The sequence below is a fragment of the Malus domestica genome, chromosome 08, assembly GCF_042453785.1.
Source record: "Malus domestica chromosome 08, GDT2T_hap1".
NCBI classification, from domain to species: domain Eukaryota; kingdom Viridiplantae; phylum Streptophyta; class Magnoliopsida; order Rosales; family Rosaceae; genus Malus; species Malus domestica.
The window spans coordinates 21,394,984-21,412,349 of record NC_091668.1 but is presented as its reverse complement, the minus strand read 5'-3'; the positions used below and the strand labels follow the sequence as shown (position 1 = coordinate 21,412,349).

General features: G+C 38.8%; 1 protein-coding gene and 1 non-coding gene across 2 annotated transcripts; one reads left to right on the top strand and one right to left on the bottom strand.

Annotated features, from left to right (window-relative positions):
- Positions 1 to 10,331: 10,331 nt before the first annotated feature.
- On the bottom strand, positions 10,332 to 14,051 carry LOC139198099 (uncharacterized). Its single transcript, XM_070826359.1, has 2 exons — positions 14,030 to 14,051; positions 10,332 to 12,791 (listed from the first exon to the last, which is right to left on the bottom strand). The coding sequence occupies exon 2, from the start codon at positions 12,780 to 12,782 to the stop codon at positions 10,332 to 10,334; it is 2,451 nt and encodes an 816-aa protein (XP_070682460.1). The 5' UTR covers positions 12,783 to 12,791; positions 14,030 to 14,051.
- On the top strand, positions 12,094 to 12,200 carry LOC114826697 (small nucleolar RNA R71). The gene has a single exon (XR_003775753.2). It is a non-coding gene; the product is annotated as a small nucleolar RNA R71 (small nucleolar RNA).
- Positions 14,052 to 17,366: the final 3,315 nt, after the last annotated feature.

Sequence of the window (17,366 nt, the reverse complement as noted above, 5' to 3'; positions counted from 1 at the left end):
TAGCCTAAGGTGTATGGTTGACAGTTATGCACAGTAATAACAAACTACTTAGATTTTTTAGAGTTCTTTCTTCTTCTCTATTTATTGCTCTCCATTTCTGCAATCACAGAGGTTTTGTTCATACTGTTATCAGAATTAAGTATAGCTTCATTGATGACATCGAAAAGGATGAGTTACAACAATGGAATCGTTGTGACAACCTAGTCAAAACCGGGTTATTAAGTTCGAGCTCTAAAGAAATTGTTGCTAGCGTATTCTATTGTGATAGAGTGCAAGTAGTTTGGAACAAGTTGTACAAACACTTCTCTCAGGATAATAGCGTTCAACTCTATCACATCGAGAATGAAATTCATGACTGTGTTCAAGGGACCATGTCTGTTGGTTCTTACTTGACCAAACTTAAGGGCTTATGGGATGAAAATGATATACTTTGTCTGTCTTATCTTGCAGTTGTGGAATAGTAACCAAGACCGTGTATGAAGTGGCTTTAGAAGCATGTTGGATGTATTTCTTCAATTATAGGATGTTGGTTTTACACATATTCAAACTCTAATGATTTCCATTACTGTTGGAAATCAAATCATAGAGAAATCCCCATGATTGTTGTAATCATCTTCTTCTACGGGTCATCACCTTATTAGCTTCTAAATTAGAGCAGAAGAATCCTTTTTCCTAGTTTGACTAAATGTAATCAGTATATATTTGTATATCCTTGTATAATTGTAATCAATCAAAGAAATTCAATCATTCCAAATCATCATATTATACTAAATTAAGATGGTATCAGAGCTAGGGTTTCCCTAGCTCCTAATTACCTGTCGGTCTACCTATTGCAGGCTCTTCTTTTCATAGCCTCTTCAACTTTACACGGCTTCCATAGCCTTTTAATTCTCATTTTCCAGATTTCAACATGGCTAGAAACGATAGCACCAATTTAGCTTCAAACATTTCAAGTCCATACTATATTCATCATTCTGATAACCCAAACAATTCCTTAGTTTCCCAACCACTGAATGGGGAAAATTATGGTACCTGGAGTCAGGCCGTCCGCATTGCCCTTGTCGCCAAGAATAAGATTGGTTTCATCGATGGAACGTTGAAAGCACCATCTCCAAACAAGAAACCCACTGAATATGCTTTATAAGATCACTGCAACAAGATATTATCCTGGTTTGTCCAATCCGTCATGCCTGACCTTGCTCCATCTGTGATTTTTGCTGAGACCGCTCAAAAGGTGTGGGAAGATTTTTGTGATAGGTTCTCACGCGGAAACGCTCCCCGAATCTACCACATTCAGAAGGCAATCGCCTCTAACTTTCAAGGTTTGATGTCTGTGGCTACTTACTTCACAAAACTACAAAATTTAAGGGATGAACTAACTTCATATAGAACTCCACCCACGTGCCAGTGCAAGGAAAATCTGCTTTTGAAAAATATCATGAATAGGACCAAAACATGCAATTGTTGATGGTCATACGATTGAAACTTGCCATAAACTCCATGGATATCCTTTAAGACATCCACAACATCGTGACAATAGTGGCACCAACAGGTCAGGTAGCAGCAGTGCCAGCACTAATGGACGCAGCCACAACAGTGGGTGGAAAGGTCCAACATCCTATTTTGCCAATCAGGTGAGCCAACCATCCCATCAAGACTCCATTGGTCATCAACATAAGGACCAATATGGATAGACATTCCATACAGATCACTCGGCACACAATTTCCAGAATATTCTTGATGGCCTTTCTGAGGAACAATGTAAGCAATTAACAGAGGCCATGGTAAATTTCTCCAAATCAACTTCTGCCAATTCTAATTCCTTTGAAAACATTGCAGGTCAATCATTTCCTCCGTCCATTAAGTCCATGTTTTCTAATTCTTGGATTTTAGACAGTGGAGCAACTGACCATGTTACATATGATTCGTCTTCTTTTATTCATACCAATAAGTCGTCCATTCCTACCATTAATCTACCTACAGGTCCTGATAGCGATTTTACCACTTGTAAAACAAAGGGTTAAACTATAGAAAATTCTTGCAAGAGAACAAGTGTTTGTAGTATAAAATGGCTCAAGCAAGGTTGATCTCCTCAGGGACTGATATAAACAATTTACGAGTTTTTGTGTATTTAACTTATTTAACTCTAAGAATTACACTAATTTGACGAAACTAAATATTACTGGATGCGACTTAAACAAATATCTAAAATGGGAATTGGTTTATAGGAATAATGATTCAACTTAAACAAAACAAGTAAATAAGGAAATTCAAGATAAAATAAATGATTGAAGAAAAATAGATTGACAATATGCTAGAGTTCAACCTTTACCAACAACACTCCTACGTAGCTATTCCAATTGCTTAAATAATTGAAAACACACATGCTTTGAAGGTTGGATTTTCCTTGTGTATATTTTACTTGTGACATTCAAGCTAAAACACATACCACTACATGCAACTTATCCATGACATTTGGATTAAATATAAACATGAGTGATTCATTAATCTTGGTGAAAATCCTTTTGTTAAACCATATAATCCCTAAGAGCATGATATTTACCTTAGGAGAGTACAATTCTCAATCACAAGAAGCACAACCAATTTTAACGTGACATTCGTTCAAAATTGCATCCGATAACTTTTCTAAGCATCCTAATGGTGATCAAGCATCAAGGTACATAGATAGTTTAATTCAGTGATTGAAAATATCAAAGCAAGCATGTAACAACACTTAAGCAATTGAAAAATGAAACTCCGTATTCATGTTGCGGCTCATGGCCTCACTCTAGCTTAATAAAATTAGTTACACATAATTATTTGATTACATAAGAAATTATCCATAAAACAAAATCACAAAAAAAAGAAAACACCCGTTTTTAGTTCCTCCTCTGCTCCTGACTTCTTTTACTCTGCCTATTGCCCTCTCCTTCTGCGATATGCCCTCTCCCGTCAGTCTCTCCTATTTTTTTCTGTTTTCTTTTTCCCTCCTGCCGTTCTGCACTCCTCTCTTTTCCCTCTGCCCTCTTTTTCTGCGCCTGCCTTCTCTGTCTATTTTTTTTTCTGTCAGTCTGTCCCCTTCTTTCTTTTATTTTCTTTCTGCGTTCTTCTCTCTCAGTCCCGCGTCTTTTCACTTCGTCCGCTCCCCTCTCACTTCCTTTCTTTATTCCTCCCCCACGCTGCGTCAGTCTCCTTTCTCTTATATTTTCTTTTTCTGTTTGTCAGTCCCGCACTCTTCTCTCTTTCTTTGCAGTTTTTTTTCTTTTCTTTTTCTCTGCGCCTTTACTTTCTCTATGCACTTGGCCTTTCTTTATGTTTCTGTTTATTCTTTCACTGCTTTTTCCTTCAGTGTCTCTCCCACTCCCCTTTATTTTCTTTTCTTTTTACCGTCCGTGCTCTCCTTCCCTCTGCTTTTCTGCCCTGTCTGCTTTCCACATCTTGCTGCCTTTGTTTATTCCTCTGTCAGTCCGTGTCTCTCCCCTCCCTTTTATTTTCTTTTCAGTTCATTTTGCTTGAAATTGATCATAACACAAGGTAAGGTAAAATGCCACAAATTTAACACAAAAATATTACAAAGACTTTAGAAATGGATGGTATAAATGCATGAAATATATGAGTGATCAAATACCCCCAAACTTACATTTTTGCTAGTCCTCTAGCAAAACAAAACACAAAACAAAACCACTCAACTAAGACTAGATTCAACAACTTAGTAGCCAACTTCTCAATTTCGATTTCAGAGATAAGTGCTAATCATGAAACAAACAACCAAGAACTAATCAAGAGCTCAAAACATCATCCAATAGTTAACCAAATTTCCTTCAAACAAAAACGTTGAAAAGCCATGTGTGAGCTAGCCATGTCAATGCAATTCCAAGCTCCTTTAAATCATCATATGCAAACATGTGAGTTTCTCACAAGACATACGCTCATTCACTCATAAGTTTTGGTTAATGTGTTTCACTCAAGTGATCTCATTGTACATGCCGCCATATGCTTGCTTGTCCACCTAATTCGCTTATCAATATTTAAGTAATACCTTGGATCAATAGGACTTTATTACGGTTGTAATGGGGCTAAAGGTGATAGGCTAATGAAAGAAAGGATATGGAAATCAAAAATTTTGAGAAAGTACACTTTGGTAGTTTTTCAACACCTCAATATCACACCATCTCAAATTGAAAGCAAAATAATAAAACCTCGAGCACCGTTACTCCCCAAATTTAACTTCAAAAGGAAATTTATACTCTACCGACACATTTTCAACAAATCAACACTCTCCAATTTTTATATATTTCGTTTTTTTTTCTTTTTTCTTTTTTTTTTATGAAAGAAACAAATCTGCAAAAGCTACATCACCCATCAAATTCACATTTCATTATAATACACATGCTCCATCCATCTTTCTACATAAATGAAACCCACAAAAGCACAACCCATGTAATACTTTCTCAAAACAATAAGGAATCGATTTTTGTGTATGGGCTCAACTCCAATATTGGAGCAAGGTAAAGAGATGTGGCTAACAAAGAAATGGCTTAGTTAAAGGCTCAATGGGCTACTACGGATAAACATAGCATATAAGGTAGACATGAAAGGCTCAAACGATCCAAAGATGGCCTATATCACTTCCAAGTTATTACATGAATTGATTAATGAATCGAGTAATATAAAGCAAGTTCTAGAGATACATGTACAGTGAGATCATACGCACAAGAAGGAATGAGATTGATGGATAATGGTTCAATCAAGTATAGGCTCAAAAACTCACAAGGTTTACATAATCTCACATGATTCACATATGAAACGCTAAATTATGCTCAAGTTTCACATTGACAAGACTAGGCACATTTATTTTTCAAGTTGATTTCTGGAAATCACAATTAACACAAAGACAACGAAAAGAACTTAGACTTCTTGAAAGTAAGAAGGAAATTAAAATCAAATCTCATAATTGAATTTAGAAGTAGCTACAAACAACAATAAAAATGCAAAAACTTATTATTTTTTTTATAGAGAAATAAACTAACGAAATATATTTCCACCCCCAAACTTAATTATAGCATTGTCCCCAATGATAATGAAAGGAATTTTTGAACAATAAGACATAAAAATGGAAGGAAAGAAATATAAAATGAAATAAAGACACATAAAGAAAAGGAAAGAACACACCAATTTGTGTAGGCGATGAGAGCAGCAGTAAAGATGCATTGGCAAATTGTCTTTCTTCAATCTTTCCAAGTGCCCACCTCTTGCTTTCTTTCTCCTTGTCCCTAGCTGAGGATGAATTTGCAAATTGTCTCCACATGCTTCGAGGTATCATTTTCACTTCCCTTACTTGTTCCCCAGGTAGATGTGGTAGACGAAGAGGAAGCATAAGATGATGAAGATGAGTACTCGAGAGCAAGGCTAGGTAAGCAATCAGGAAGGGGTTCCAGGCAGTTGGCTCCAGATCGGAAGATTGATACCAAGTGCTGGCTGATTGCTTTCTTTCTCCTTGTCGTAAAACAAAGACAAAGAGAAGGACAGGGAGAAAACATGATATGAGATACTCTTGCTTTCAACCTTCATGATATGAAATACTTTTTCTTTGGATGGGTTGTTTGCAGAGGTACCCCAAGGAATAAGGAACACTGAGTGACACGAGAGGGTGTGTTGGAAAGGCATTCTCTGAGAAGAAGAAGGTTATGTATGTCTGCCTTGCTATGGAGGGTGAAGGTCGACATTTATAAGAAATAATAACCGGTACTGTTCTTTCACTCTTGTCGGCAACCGTTGGATGATTGAACAGTAAACTTCACGCTACTTTACCAGAAATCGTCGACAAATTGCCCGTGATTTTCGTAAGCTGAGTGTGCATGTGACAGATGCTGACACGTCTGGAAAAGCAGATGCCTCTCCGATTTCTGAGCTTGCCTCTTTGAAATCTGAGCTCCGTCGAGTGCAGAGGTTGCATGTGACGAGTGCGGACAAATCTGGAACAAAGGATGGCCCGTGGTTTCTGAGCAAGCCTAACTTTTGAGAAAGCGAACGCCTCTTTGATTTTTTTTAGTTGGCCTCTTCGATATCTGCAATTGCCTCTTCGATCTCTGAAATCCCATCGCGTGCTGATTTTTATAGAGGTATGCAGGACGTTCAAAGCACACTTGAATTTCTGCCTGTAAAAACTCCCTCTTTGCATTTCTACGATCTTGACTTGTCCGACCTCTTCGTTCTTTACCACCTCTGAAAAATGTATGGCCCTTCCAACCGTCGTTTTGACTTGAACCTTGGTGAAGAGGCAGCTCCGCCTTCTCCAGACAACATATGACGCCCATCCTTCATATCCCCTACTGGTCCCCTTACCGTTGGGGATTCGGTGATGAAGAATGATATGACAGCTGCGGTGGTGGCCTGAAACCTTGTCACTCCTAAAGATAACAGACTACTTTCAAAACGGTCTGATGAATTGGCTATTAAGGAGTCTCTGGCTCTCAGTGTGCAGTGTGCAGGTTCCGTGTCCAACATGGCCCAACGCCTATTTGCCCGAACCCGTCAAGTTGAATCGTTGGCGGCTGAAGTGCTGAGTCTCAAACAGGAGATTAGAGGGCTTAAGCATGAAAATAAACAATTGCACAGGCTCGCACATAATTATGCTACAAACATGAAGAGGAAAATTGACCAGATGCAGGAATCTGATGGTCAGATTTTACTTGATCATCAGTGGTTTGTGGGTTTGTTCCAACAACATTTGCCTTCGTCTTCTGGGGCTGTACCGTGTAGTGATGCTCCAAATGATCAACCTCTGATGCCTCCTCCTTCTGGGGCTCCGCCGACTGCTGAAGCTCTGCCGACTACTGAGACTTCTCCTAAGCAGCCTTTGTGGAGTCTTGTATTTATCTGCTTAATGTTCCTTTCATTTTTATGAATGTAAAAATACCTTGCAAGAAGTTGTGGTAGAGATTGCAAAATCATTACCTGCATAAAGGAACAAAAGTATGACTTAAACACACAAACCAGAAAACAAGAGAAAAACAGAACAAGAACAATTAAAATTATTCAAAATAAAGATGAAAGATAGAAAGCTTGGTTTGCCTCCCAAGAAGCGCTTTAGTTACTGTCTAGAGCTAGACATTCTGTTGGCAGTTTGATTCAAATAACAGGTTCCTTCAAAGTGATGGAATCCTTAGCAAGATCATATGGAGACTCTCTGTATAACTTCAAGCGATGTCCACTAACTTTGAAGACAAAACCAGTTTGCATGTTTTGGATATCCACAACCCCATGAAGATGGACCTGTACAACACGATATGAACCATTCCAACGTGATTTGAGCTTTCCTGGGAATAGTTTCAATCTTGAATTAAAAAGCAAAACCTTCTGACCCGGTTGAAACTCTTTATGAAGGATGTGAGCATCATGAAATTTCTTGGTCTTATCCTTGTAAATCTTTGCATTCTCATAAGCATCATTCTTTATTTCTTCCAGTTCATTCAACTGCAGCTTCCGCTTCTCTCCCGCTGTCTGGTAGTCAAAATTGAGGTGCTTAATAGCCCAATATGCCTTGTGCTCAAGTTCCATAGGCAGATGGCAAGCTTTCCCATACACCAAATGAAAAGGAGACATCCCAATTGGTGTCTTATAAGCTGTCCTATATGCCCACAAAGCATCAGTAAGCTTTAAACTCCAATCATTTCGAGATGAACTGACAGTTTTCTCAAGAATCCTCTTGAGCTCACGATTAGATACTTCAACTTGTCCAGATGTCTGTGGATGGTATGGGGTGGCTATGCGATGGTGAATATGATACTTGGCACAAAGGGAAGCCATGGTGCGGTTTAAGAAATGCGTACCTTCGTCACTGATAATAGCATGAGGTACTCCAAATCGGGGAAAATAGTATTCTGCAAGAAACCTAACACCACAGAACTTTTGCATGTTGGAGAAGCTATTGCCTCCACCCACTTAGAGACATAATCAACCGCCACCAAGATGTAGAGATTGCCATGTGAAGAAAGGAAAGGTCCCATGAAGTCTATACCCCAAACATCAAATAATTCAATCACCAAAATACTTTGTTGGGGCATCTCATTTCTCTGAAAAAGACACTTATCACAAGTCTGGCAGCATAGGTATGCATCTTTGAATAAAGATGGCCAAAAGAAACCACTCTGTAAGATCTTGGCCGCTGTCCTTCTTGGTCCAAAATGACCACCACATGCATAGTGGTGAGCAAACTTCAAGATGCTTTCTTGTTCTTCTAAGGGGACACACCAACGAATGATTTGATCTTGGCAATGCTTGAAAAGGTATGGCTCATCCCAAAAGTAGTGTTTTACAGTGGAGAGGAACTTCTTCCTTTGTTGGTAACTGAACTCTGATGGTATTTCTCCAGATGCCAAATAATTTGCGATGTCAGCATACCATGGTACTTGATGAGTAACCGCTAGAAGTTGCTCGTCTGGAAAGCTCTCTTGCAGGGGCAATGAATCTGCCTCATCAGTGCTTGCATTTACTAATCTTGAGAGATAATCCGCCACAACATTCTCACATCCCTTTTTATCTAGGATCTCCAAATCAAACTCTTGCAAAAGAAGGACCCATCGAATCAATCGTGGTTTGGCCTCTTTTTTAGACAATAAGTACTTGAGAGCAGAATGATCAGAATACACAATGACTTTTGCACCAATTAAGTACGATCGAAACTTTTCAAGAGCAAATACCACTGCAAGTAATTCTTTTTCCGTAGTGGCATAATTCAGCTGAGCATCATTCAAAGTGCGGCTGGCATAATATATAACATAGGGGAGCTTGTCACGTCGCTGACCAAGAACAGCACCCACAGCGTAATCGGAAGCATCACACATGAGCTCAAAAGGAAGGGTCCAATCTGGAACTGTTATAATTGGGGCTGATGTGAGAAGATTCTTCAATTTGTTGAAAGCATCATGACAATCTGCATTAAAATCAAAACAAGCATCTTTAGCAAGTAAATTACAAAGAGGACGACTAATTTTGGAAAAATCCTTGATGAATCTTCGATAAAAACCAGCATGTCCCAAGAAAGATCTCACATTCTTCACAGAAGTTGGTGGTGGTAATTTGACGATCACCTCAATCTTTGCCTTGTCGACCTCTATTCCTTTGCTTGAAATTAGATGTCCTAGCACAATGCCATGCTTAACCATAAAATGGCATTTCTCCCAATTTAACACAAGATTAGTCTCCCTGCATCTTTCCAAAACCAAAGACAAGTTATCCAAACATATATCAAAAGAATTACCAAAAACAGAAAAGTCATCCATAAAAACCTCGACAATATTTTCAACCATTCCAGAAAAAATACTCATCATGCATCGTTGGAAAGTGGCAGGGGCATTGCACAATCCAAAAGGCATTCGTCTGTATGCAAATGTACCAAAAGGGCATGTAAACGTTATCTTCTCTTGATCCTCAGGGACAATTGGAATTTGGTTGTACCCTGAATAACCATCTAAGAAACAATAGAAAGAATGACCAGCTAGTCTCTCGAGCATCTGATCAATGAATGGCAGCGGAAAATGATCATTTCTAGTGCTGTTATTGGGCTTTCTATAGTCAACACACATTCGCCATCCGGTGGTCATCCTTGTAGGCACAAGCTCGTTGTTATCATTCTTCACCACAGTAATACCAGTTTTCTTTGGAACCAGAGGCGCAGGGAGAGAATAGAGACTGACGGGCAGAGGACAGAGGGAGACTGACGCAGCAGAAGCAGAGAAGCAGAGGGCACGGGAGTAGAGGGCAGTGCGCAGAGCAGAGAAACCAAAAAACGGGTGTTTTCTTTGGAACCACCTGAGTCAGGCTCACCCATTTGCTATCTGAGATTGGATAAATGATACCTGCATCAAGTAACTTCATCACCTCAACTCTTACAACTTCCTTCATGATCGGATTTAGACGTCTTTGAGCTTCAACAGTTGGTTTAGTCCCAGCCTCCATAAAAATCCTATGCATGCACAAAGCTGGACTAATGCCTTTTATGTTAGCAAGTGTCCACCCCAGAGCATCTTGATACTTGCGAAAAACTCTTAGTAATTTGTCTTCCTCCGTGTCATTAAGATCAGCAGCAATAATAACAGGTAAGGTCTCATTCTCCCCGAGATAAGCATACTTGAGGTGGCTCGGCAGTAGCTTAAGCTCTAACTTCGGAGCTTGCTCACTTGAAGGAAAAATAGGCTGCTTAGGCACTCCAAGGCTTTCATAAACATGTCGCCACTTTGGATTATGAATTGGTGCACTATCCAATGCAGCAATGACGTCCACCACATTTTCTTCCATAGATAAAGTAGCATCATGGTTGGTGAGGCAAGTTAACAGCTCATCATTAGATGATCGTGAGGCAAATTTGCATGCACAATCCCATCCAAAACATCAACACGAAAGCACTCTTCAGGTTCGAAATGACGCTTGACAGCTTCAAAGAGTTTGAATACAACTGATTCTCCTTGCACTCTTAGGGTTAAAGTACATGCTTCCATATCAATAAGTGTCAGGGCGGTGGCCATGAACGGTCGGCCTAAAATGAGAGGCACTTCCTTATCATCCTCCATGTCAAGTACAATGAAATCAGCTGGGAGATAGAATTTATCCACTTTAATAATCACATCTTCCAGAATACCCAAAGGATATGTCACGGACCTATCTGCCAATTGAAGACTCACAAATGTGGGCTTGAGTTCTCCTTCACCTAATTTTTGAAAAACAGAATAAGGCATAAGGTTAACACTTGCTCCTAAATCAATCAATACTTTATGAAAATCAAGACTACCAATAGTACAAGAGATAGTGAAACTCCCCAGATCTTTCTTCTTGGGTGGTAGCTTATGTAAGAGGACAACACTGCATTGCTCAGATAAAATCACCTTCTCGTATTCCAAGAACTTTTTCTTTTTAGAACATAGCTCATTCAGAAATTTGGCATATGATGGGATCTGTTTAATAGCATCTAATAGAGGCAAATTAATTTGAACCTTAGCCAACGTCTTCATGAATTCAATGCATTGTTGATCCTTGGAACGTTGTTGCTGCCTTTGTGGAAATGGCAAAGGTGGCTTGTATGGTGGCTTGTCAGAAGGTGCAAATAAACTACCAAGGCCTTTTTCCTTGTTTGAATCAGAGTTGGGTCGAGATTGCACTTTATCACTTGCACTAGGATCTGGAATACCTGCTTCAGAAATAGCCTCTGACCGAGACTTTGCAGCTAATGGCGCACTTTCAGTAAGCTCTTCTTCTTCCACTTTGGCTTCATGGTGCACCACTTCTCTGTTGTCATAGCTCTTGCCACTTTTCAATGTCTGTATTACTTTGCAATGCTTCATCCCTCTTGGATTTTGCTCAGATTGGCTCGGGAACTTTCCTTTCTCTCTTTCATTGAACATGGTAGCAAGCTGTCCAACTTGAGTCTCCAAATTCCCCACTGAAGCCGTGAGATTCTGAATGCTAGTTTGTGTGGATTGGACAAAAGTGTTGGTGCTATTAGAGATAACAGACATATGTTGAGCTAGCTGTGACATTTGGTCTTCAAGAGATGGTTTCTTAGTCTCACTAGTTGATTGGTAAGACTGTTGGTATTGACGTGGCTGTTGGTTGCCACCCCAACTGAGATTGGGATGGTTCTTCCACCCAGGATTATATGTATTGGAATAAGGGTCACTTCTGGGTCTAATGAAATTATTCACCATATTCACATGCTCTTGCACAAGCTCAGGGTAGCTATCCTTGTTGGGGCATTGAGTGATGTCATGAGTTGTCTCACTACAAATGATGCACGCTTCTTGGGCATTGGGCATGGAAGAGACCTGCATTAAGGCAACAAATTTGGCATTAAAATTCTTTTCCATTTTAGCAATTTGAGCAGAAACATTAGGAGAACTCTGAGAAATCTCAAAAACTCCCCTCTTTTGTGTTTGTTCTTCTGTCCATTGTTGGGATTCCGAAGCCATCATATCAAATAACTCAAATGCTTCCCTTGCTGATTTTGACATTAATGACCCTCCAGCAGATGCATTCACTTGACTCTTGGTGGTGGCATTGAGACCATTATAAAATATGTTCATTTGAAGGTTAGAATCAAACCCAGCATGAGGACATTTTGTGTACATCTCATTATACCGTTCCCAAGCTTCATGGAAAGACTCGTTTGGCCTTTGAGCGAAAGCTAATATCTCTTTCTTGAGTGCAAGAGTCTTGGATGAAGGAAAAAACTTATTGAGAAATTTGTCTTGCAATTCTGTCCATGTTGTAATGCTATTGGCAGGCAGAAAATGCAGCCACGCCTTGGCTTTGTCCTTCAAAGAGAATGGGAACAAGTGTAACTTGATAGCTTCAGAAGAGAAACCTCTGATTATGGTGTTGTCACATGCCTCAATAAAATCAACCAAATGCATGTTGGGATCACTGTTTGGCAACCCATGAAAGGATGGCAATATGTTGAGGATGTGAGGTTTGATTTCAAAGGATGTCCCATCTTCCACATCTGGATATATAATGCACCTTGGCACTGCATTGATCCTCGCTGCCAATGAATTCCTTAAAGGTTGACCTGCTGCAGGTAAGGCTAGGGCCATGTGTGCAACTGGTGCCAAAGGTTGGAAAATAGATGTGCTGCTCTCAGGATCACGGAACAAATCCTTAAGAAAAGTATCACCAAGGTTGGAATCTTGTGCTAAATATTTTTCTCTAGCTAACTTCCTTGCACTTCTCTCTGGTTCAGGGTCGTAAGGAATAAGCACTTGATTCTTGGACCTTGTTCCAATTACCATATACTACACCTGAACAAACAACAGAAATATTAAGCCACAATAAAAATAAAAGTAAAATAAAATAAAACTTAACAGAAACTAACTAAACAACAAAAAGAAAAAGAAAGTAAGTAAACCTAGATAAATAAAAAAAAACACAATTTATGCAAATTGGCAACCACTAGTTAGTTAAACGAAGAAAAACAAATCTCACACCACACATCCACTGCACTTAATCAAAGATCAAAACTCAACTAAATTAATTGCTGTTTTTTTTTATAATTTAATGATTAATAAAAATAAGACATAAACATAAGCATAAGAAAAATAAACACAAAAACTCAGGAACTGTTGGCACAGTCCCCGGCAACAGCGCCAATTTCTTGATAGCGATTTTACCACTTGTAAAACAAAGGGTTAAACCATAGAAAATTCTTGCAAGAGAACAAGTGTTTGTAGTATAGAATGGCTCAAGCAAGGTCGATCTCCTCAGGAACTGATATAAACAATTTACGAGTTTTTGTGTATTTAACTTATTTAACTCTAAGAATTACACTAATTTGACGAAACTAAATATTACTGGATGTGACTTAAACAAATATCTAAAATGGGAATTGGTTTATAGGAATAATGATTCAACTTAAACAAAACAAGTAAATAAGGAAATTCAAGATAAAATAAATGATTGAAGAAAAATAGATTGACAATATGCTAGAGTTCAACCTTTACCAACAACACTCCTACGTAGCTATTCCAATTGCTTAAATAATTGAAAATACACATGCTTTGAAGGTTGGATTTTCTTGTGTATGTTTTACTTGTGACATTCAAGCTAAAACGCATACCACTACATGCAACTTATCCATGACATTTGGATTAAATATAAACATGAGTGATTCATTAATCTTGGTGAAAATCCTTTTGTTAAACCATATAATCCCTAAGAGCATGATATTTACCTTAAGAGAGTACAATTCTCAATCACAAGAAGCACAACCAATTTTAACGTGACATTCGTTCAAAATTGCATCCGATAACTTTTCTAAGCATCCTAATGGTGATCAAGCATCAAGGTACATAGATAGTTTAATTCAGTGATTGAAAATATCAAAGCAAGCATGTAACAACACTTAAGCAATTGAAAAATAAAACTACGTATTCATGTTGCGGCTCATGGCCTCACTCTAGCATAATAAAATTAGTTACACATAATTATTTGATTACATAAGAAATTATCCATAAAACAAAATAACAAAGAAAGAAAACACCCGTTTTTAGTTCCTCCTCTGCTCCTGACTTCTTTTCCTCTGCCTGCTGCCCTCTCTTTCTGCGATCTGCCCTCTCCCGTCAGTCTCTCCTATTTTTTTCTGTTTTCTTTTTCCCTCATGCCGTTCTGCACTCCTCTCTTTTCCCTCTGCCCTCTTTTTCTGCGCCTGCCTTCTCTGTCTATTTTTTTTTCTGTCAGTCCGTCCCCTTCGTTCTTTTATTTTCTTTTTGCGTTCTTCTCTCTCAGTCCCGCGTCTTTTCACTTCGTCCGCTCCCCTCTCACTTCCTTTCTTTATTCCTCCCCCACGTTGCATCAGTCTCCTTTCTCTTATATTTTCTTTTTCTGTTTGTCAGTCCCGCACTCTTCTCTCTTTCTTTGCAGTTTATTTTCTTTTCTTTTTCTCTGCGCCTTTACTTTCTCTGCGCACTTGGCCTTTCTTTATGTTTCTATTTATTCTTTCACTGCTTTTCCTTCAGTGTCTCTCCCACTCCCCTTTATTTTCTATTCTTTTTGCCGTCTGTGCTCTCCTTCCCTCTACTTTTCTGCTCTGTCTGCTTTCCACATCCTGCTGCCTTTGTTTATTCCTCTGTCAGTCTGTGTCTCTCCCCTCCCTTTTATTTTCTTTTCAGTTCATTTTGCTTGAAATTGATCCTAAAACAAAATTAACTGTACATTAACACAAGGTAAGATAAAATGCCACAATTTTAACACAAAAACATCACAAATACTTTAGAAATGGATGGTATAAATGCATGAAATATATGAGTGATCAGGTCCTCGATTCCAATTGATTCCACTGGAACTATTCTTTGATAATGTTCTCATTGTTCCATCTTTCTGGTTAAATCTTATGTCTGCTAGTAAAGTAACCAAATCCTTGCATTGTTGTATAATTCTTTTTCCTAATTTTTATGTCATCCAGGACTTGGCTTCGGGGCAGATGATTGCTTGGGGTAAACAATGCGGAGGTTTATACTTCATGTCGCCGGTCAACCACAACTCGATCACTTGCCATGCCACCATCTCCACCCATTCCTGGCACCATCGTCTTGGCCACCCATCTTCAGCCCGTTTGCGTTTGCTTTCTTCTTCTATTCCAACTTTAACTAGAACTTTGGATAATAATATTTGTGTTGTTTGGCCTATGGCAAAACAAAGGAGGAACCCTTTTGTGAATAGTTATATTTATTCTAGTGCACCATTTAAGTTAATTCAATGTGACATATGGGGTCCACATAAACAACGCACACATTTGGGGGCTCGTTATTTCTTAACTATTGTGGATGATTATACACGGTGCATATGGGTTTTTTTAATGGTTCATAAATCTGAGTCTCCCTCATTAATTAAATCTTTCTTTCAATTCATTCGCCCACAATTTAATACCACCATCAAGACAATCTGATAATGGCTCTGAGTTTTTATCTTTAAAACATTTTTTTCCTTACCAATTGAGTTGAATTTCAATATACTTATGTCTATAGACCTCAACAAAATGGTGTTTTTTAAAGAAAGCATCGTCACATCCTTAATGTAGCCCGTGCGTTACATTTACAATCCAATTTGCCCATCTCTTTTTGGGGGGAGTGTGTTCTTACTGCTGTTTACCTCATAAACCGAATACCTACTCCTTTATTATCCAACAAAACACCTTTCGAGCGACTTTACCTTCATCTGCCCTTCTATGATCATTTGAGGATTTCTGGATGTCTTTGTTGTGCCACTATTGTTCACCCCTTACGTAAGTTTGATTCCCGCGCTCACCGTTGTGTTTTTGTTAGGTATCCCACCGGACAAAAGGGTTACAAATTATTCAATTTGGACACTCAAAATTTTTTTGTTTGTAGAGATGTTTGTTTTCACGAATAAGACTTCCTTTTCAAACATATAAATCCCACTTCTGACAATGTTCTTCCACTACCTCAATCAGATATCCCCCAGCCTATTATTCCCCTTGTCCCATCCAATCTCATCCCCACCACACTCGATCTTTCCGCTACATCTCTATCTCTTCCAGTTGATGTTACCCCACCCACTCCTCGTGCACCCATACCAGCTCCTATGGACGAGTCATCCACTGACCCTTCACCCTTTCCAACTATTTTGCCTCCTTCACAAGCATCTCCACCACTTGATGTTTCTCGTCACTCTACTCATACCATTCACCCACGTTCATGGCACAAGGAGTATCACATGTATCTCGCGACGACGTAACCCAACCTTTTGGTGGCACCTTCTTCTCAAGGTACTCGTTATCCGCTATCTAATTTTCTTTATTATTCTCATTTTTCTCCTTCCCACCATGCATTTTTAGCTAACATTACAGGTGTCATTGAACCCACTTCCTTTTCTCAAGTTGTTGTTAATCCCCATTGGAGAAAAGCCATGAAAGCTGAACTTGATACCTTCAAGCAGAATAATACTTGGACACTTGTTCCTTTACCATCTGGTCATAAGCCCATTGGTTGCAAATAGGTCTATAAAATCAAGTATAATTATGATGGGTCCATCAAGCATTACAAAACTCGTCTTGTTGCTAAGGGCTATACTCAGATTTAAAGTGTTGATTATTTGGAAACTTTTTCTCCTACAACCAAACTTACCATTGTCCGTTGTTTACTTGCCTTTGCTGCCTCTTGGAATTGGTTCCTTCATCAATTGGATGTCCAAAATGCTTTTCTACATGAAGACCTTGACAAGAAGTCTATATGGAAATTCCACTTGGTCTTCGCCGACAGGGGGAGAATTTGGTATGTCGACTCAAAAAGTCCCTATATGGATTGAAACAGGCTTCCTGAAATTGGTTTGCAAAATTTTCACATGCTATTTAAGGAGCGGGTTTTCAACAATCCAAGGCTAATTATTCCCTCTTTACATAGATACATGGAAACTCTTTTACTGCCGTTCTTATTTATGTTGATGACATAATTGTGGCAGGAAATGATGAAAAGGCAATAAAAAATCTCGAAGACTCCCTCCTGCGACAATTTTGTATCAAAGATTTGGGAAACTTAAAATATTTTCTGTGCATTGAAGTATCATGATCAAAAAATGGTATCTTCATATCCCAACGAAAATATGCTTAAGATATTTTAAAAGATGTAGGTTTATTGGGAGCTCAACCAAGTACTTTTCCAATGGAGGAACATTTGAAGTTGAACCCTGATGATGGTGATCTTCTCCATGATCCTACAAAATATAGAAGATTGGTAGGGAGATTAATTTACTTAACAGTCACAAGGCCTGATATTGTTTATTCAATCGGAAGTCTGTTCATGCAAAATCCACGAAAGCCACATTAGGAAGCTGCCTTACGAGTGTTAAGATTTATAAAAGGG

Coding starts and splice junctions, on each gene's coding strand:
- LOC139198099 (XM_070826359.1), bottom strand. CDS start 12,782: ATGGTAATTGGAACAAGGTCCAAGAATCAAGTGCTTATTCCTTACGAC.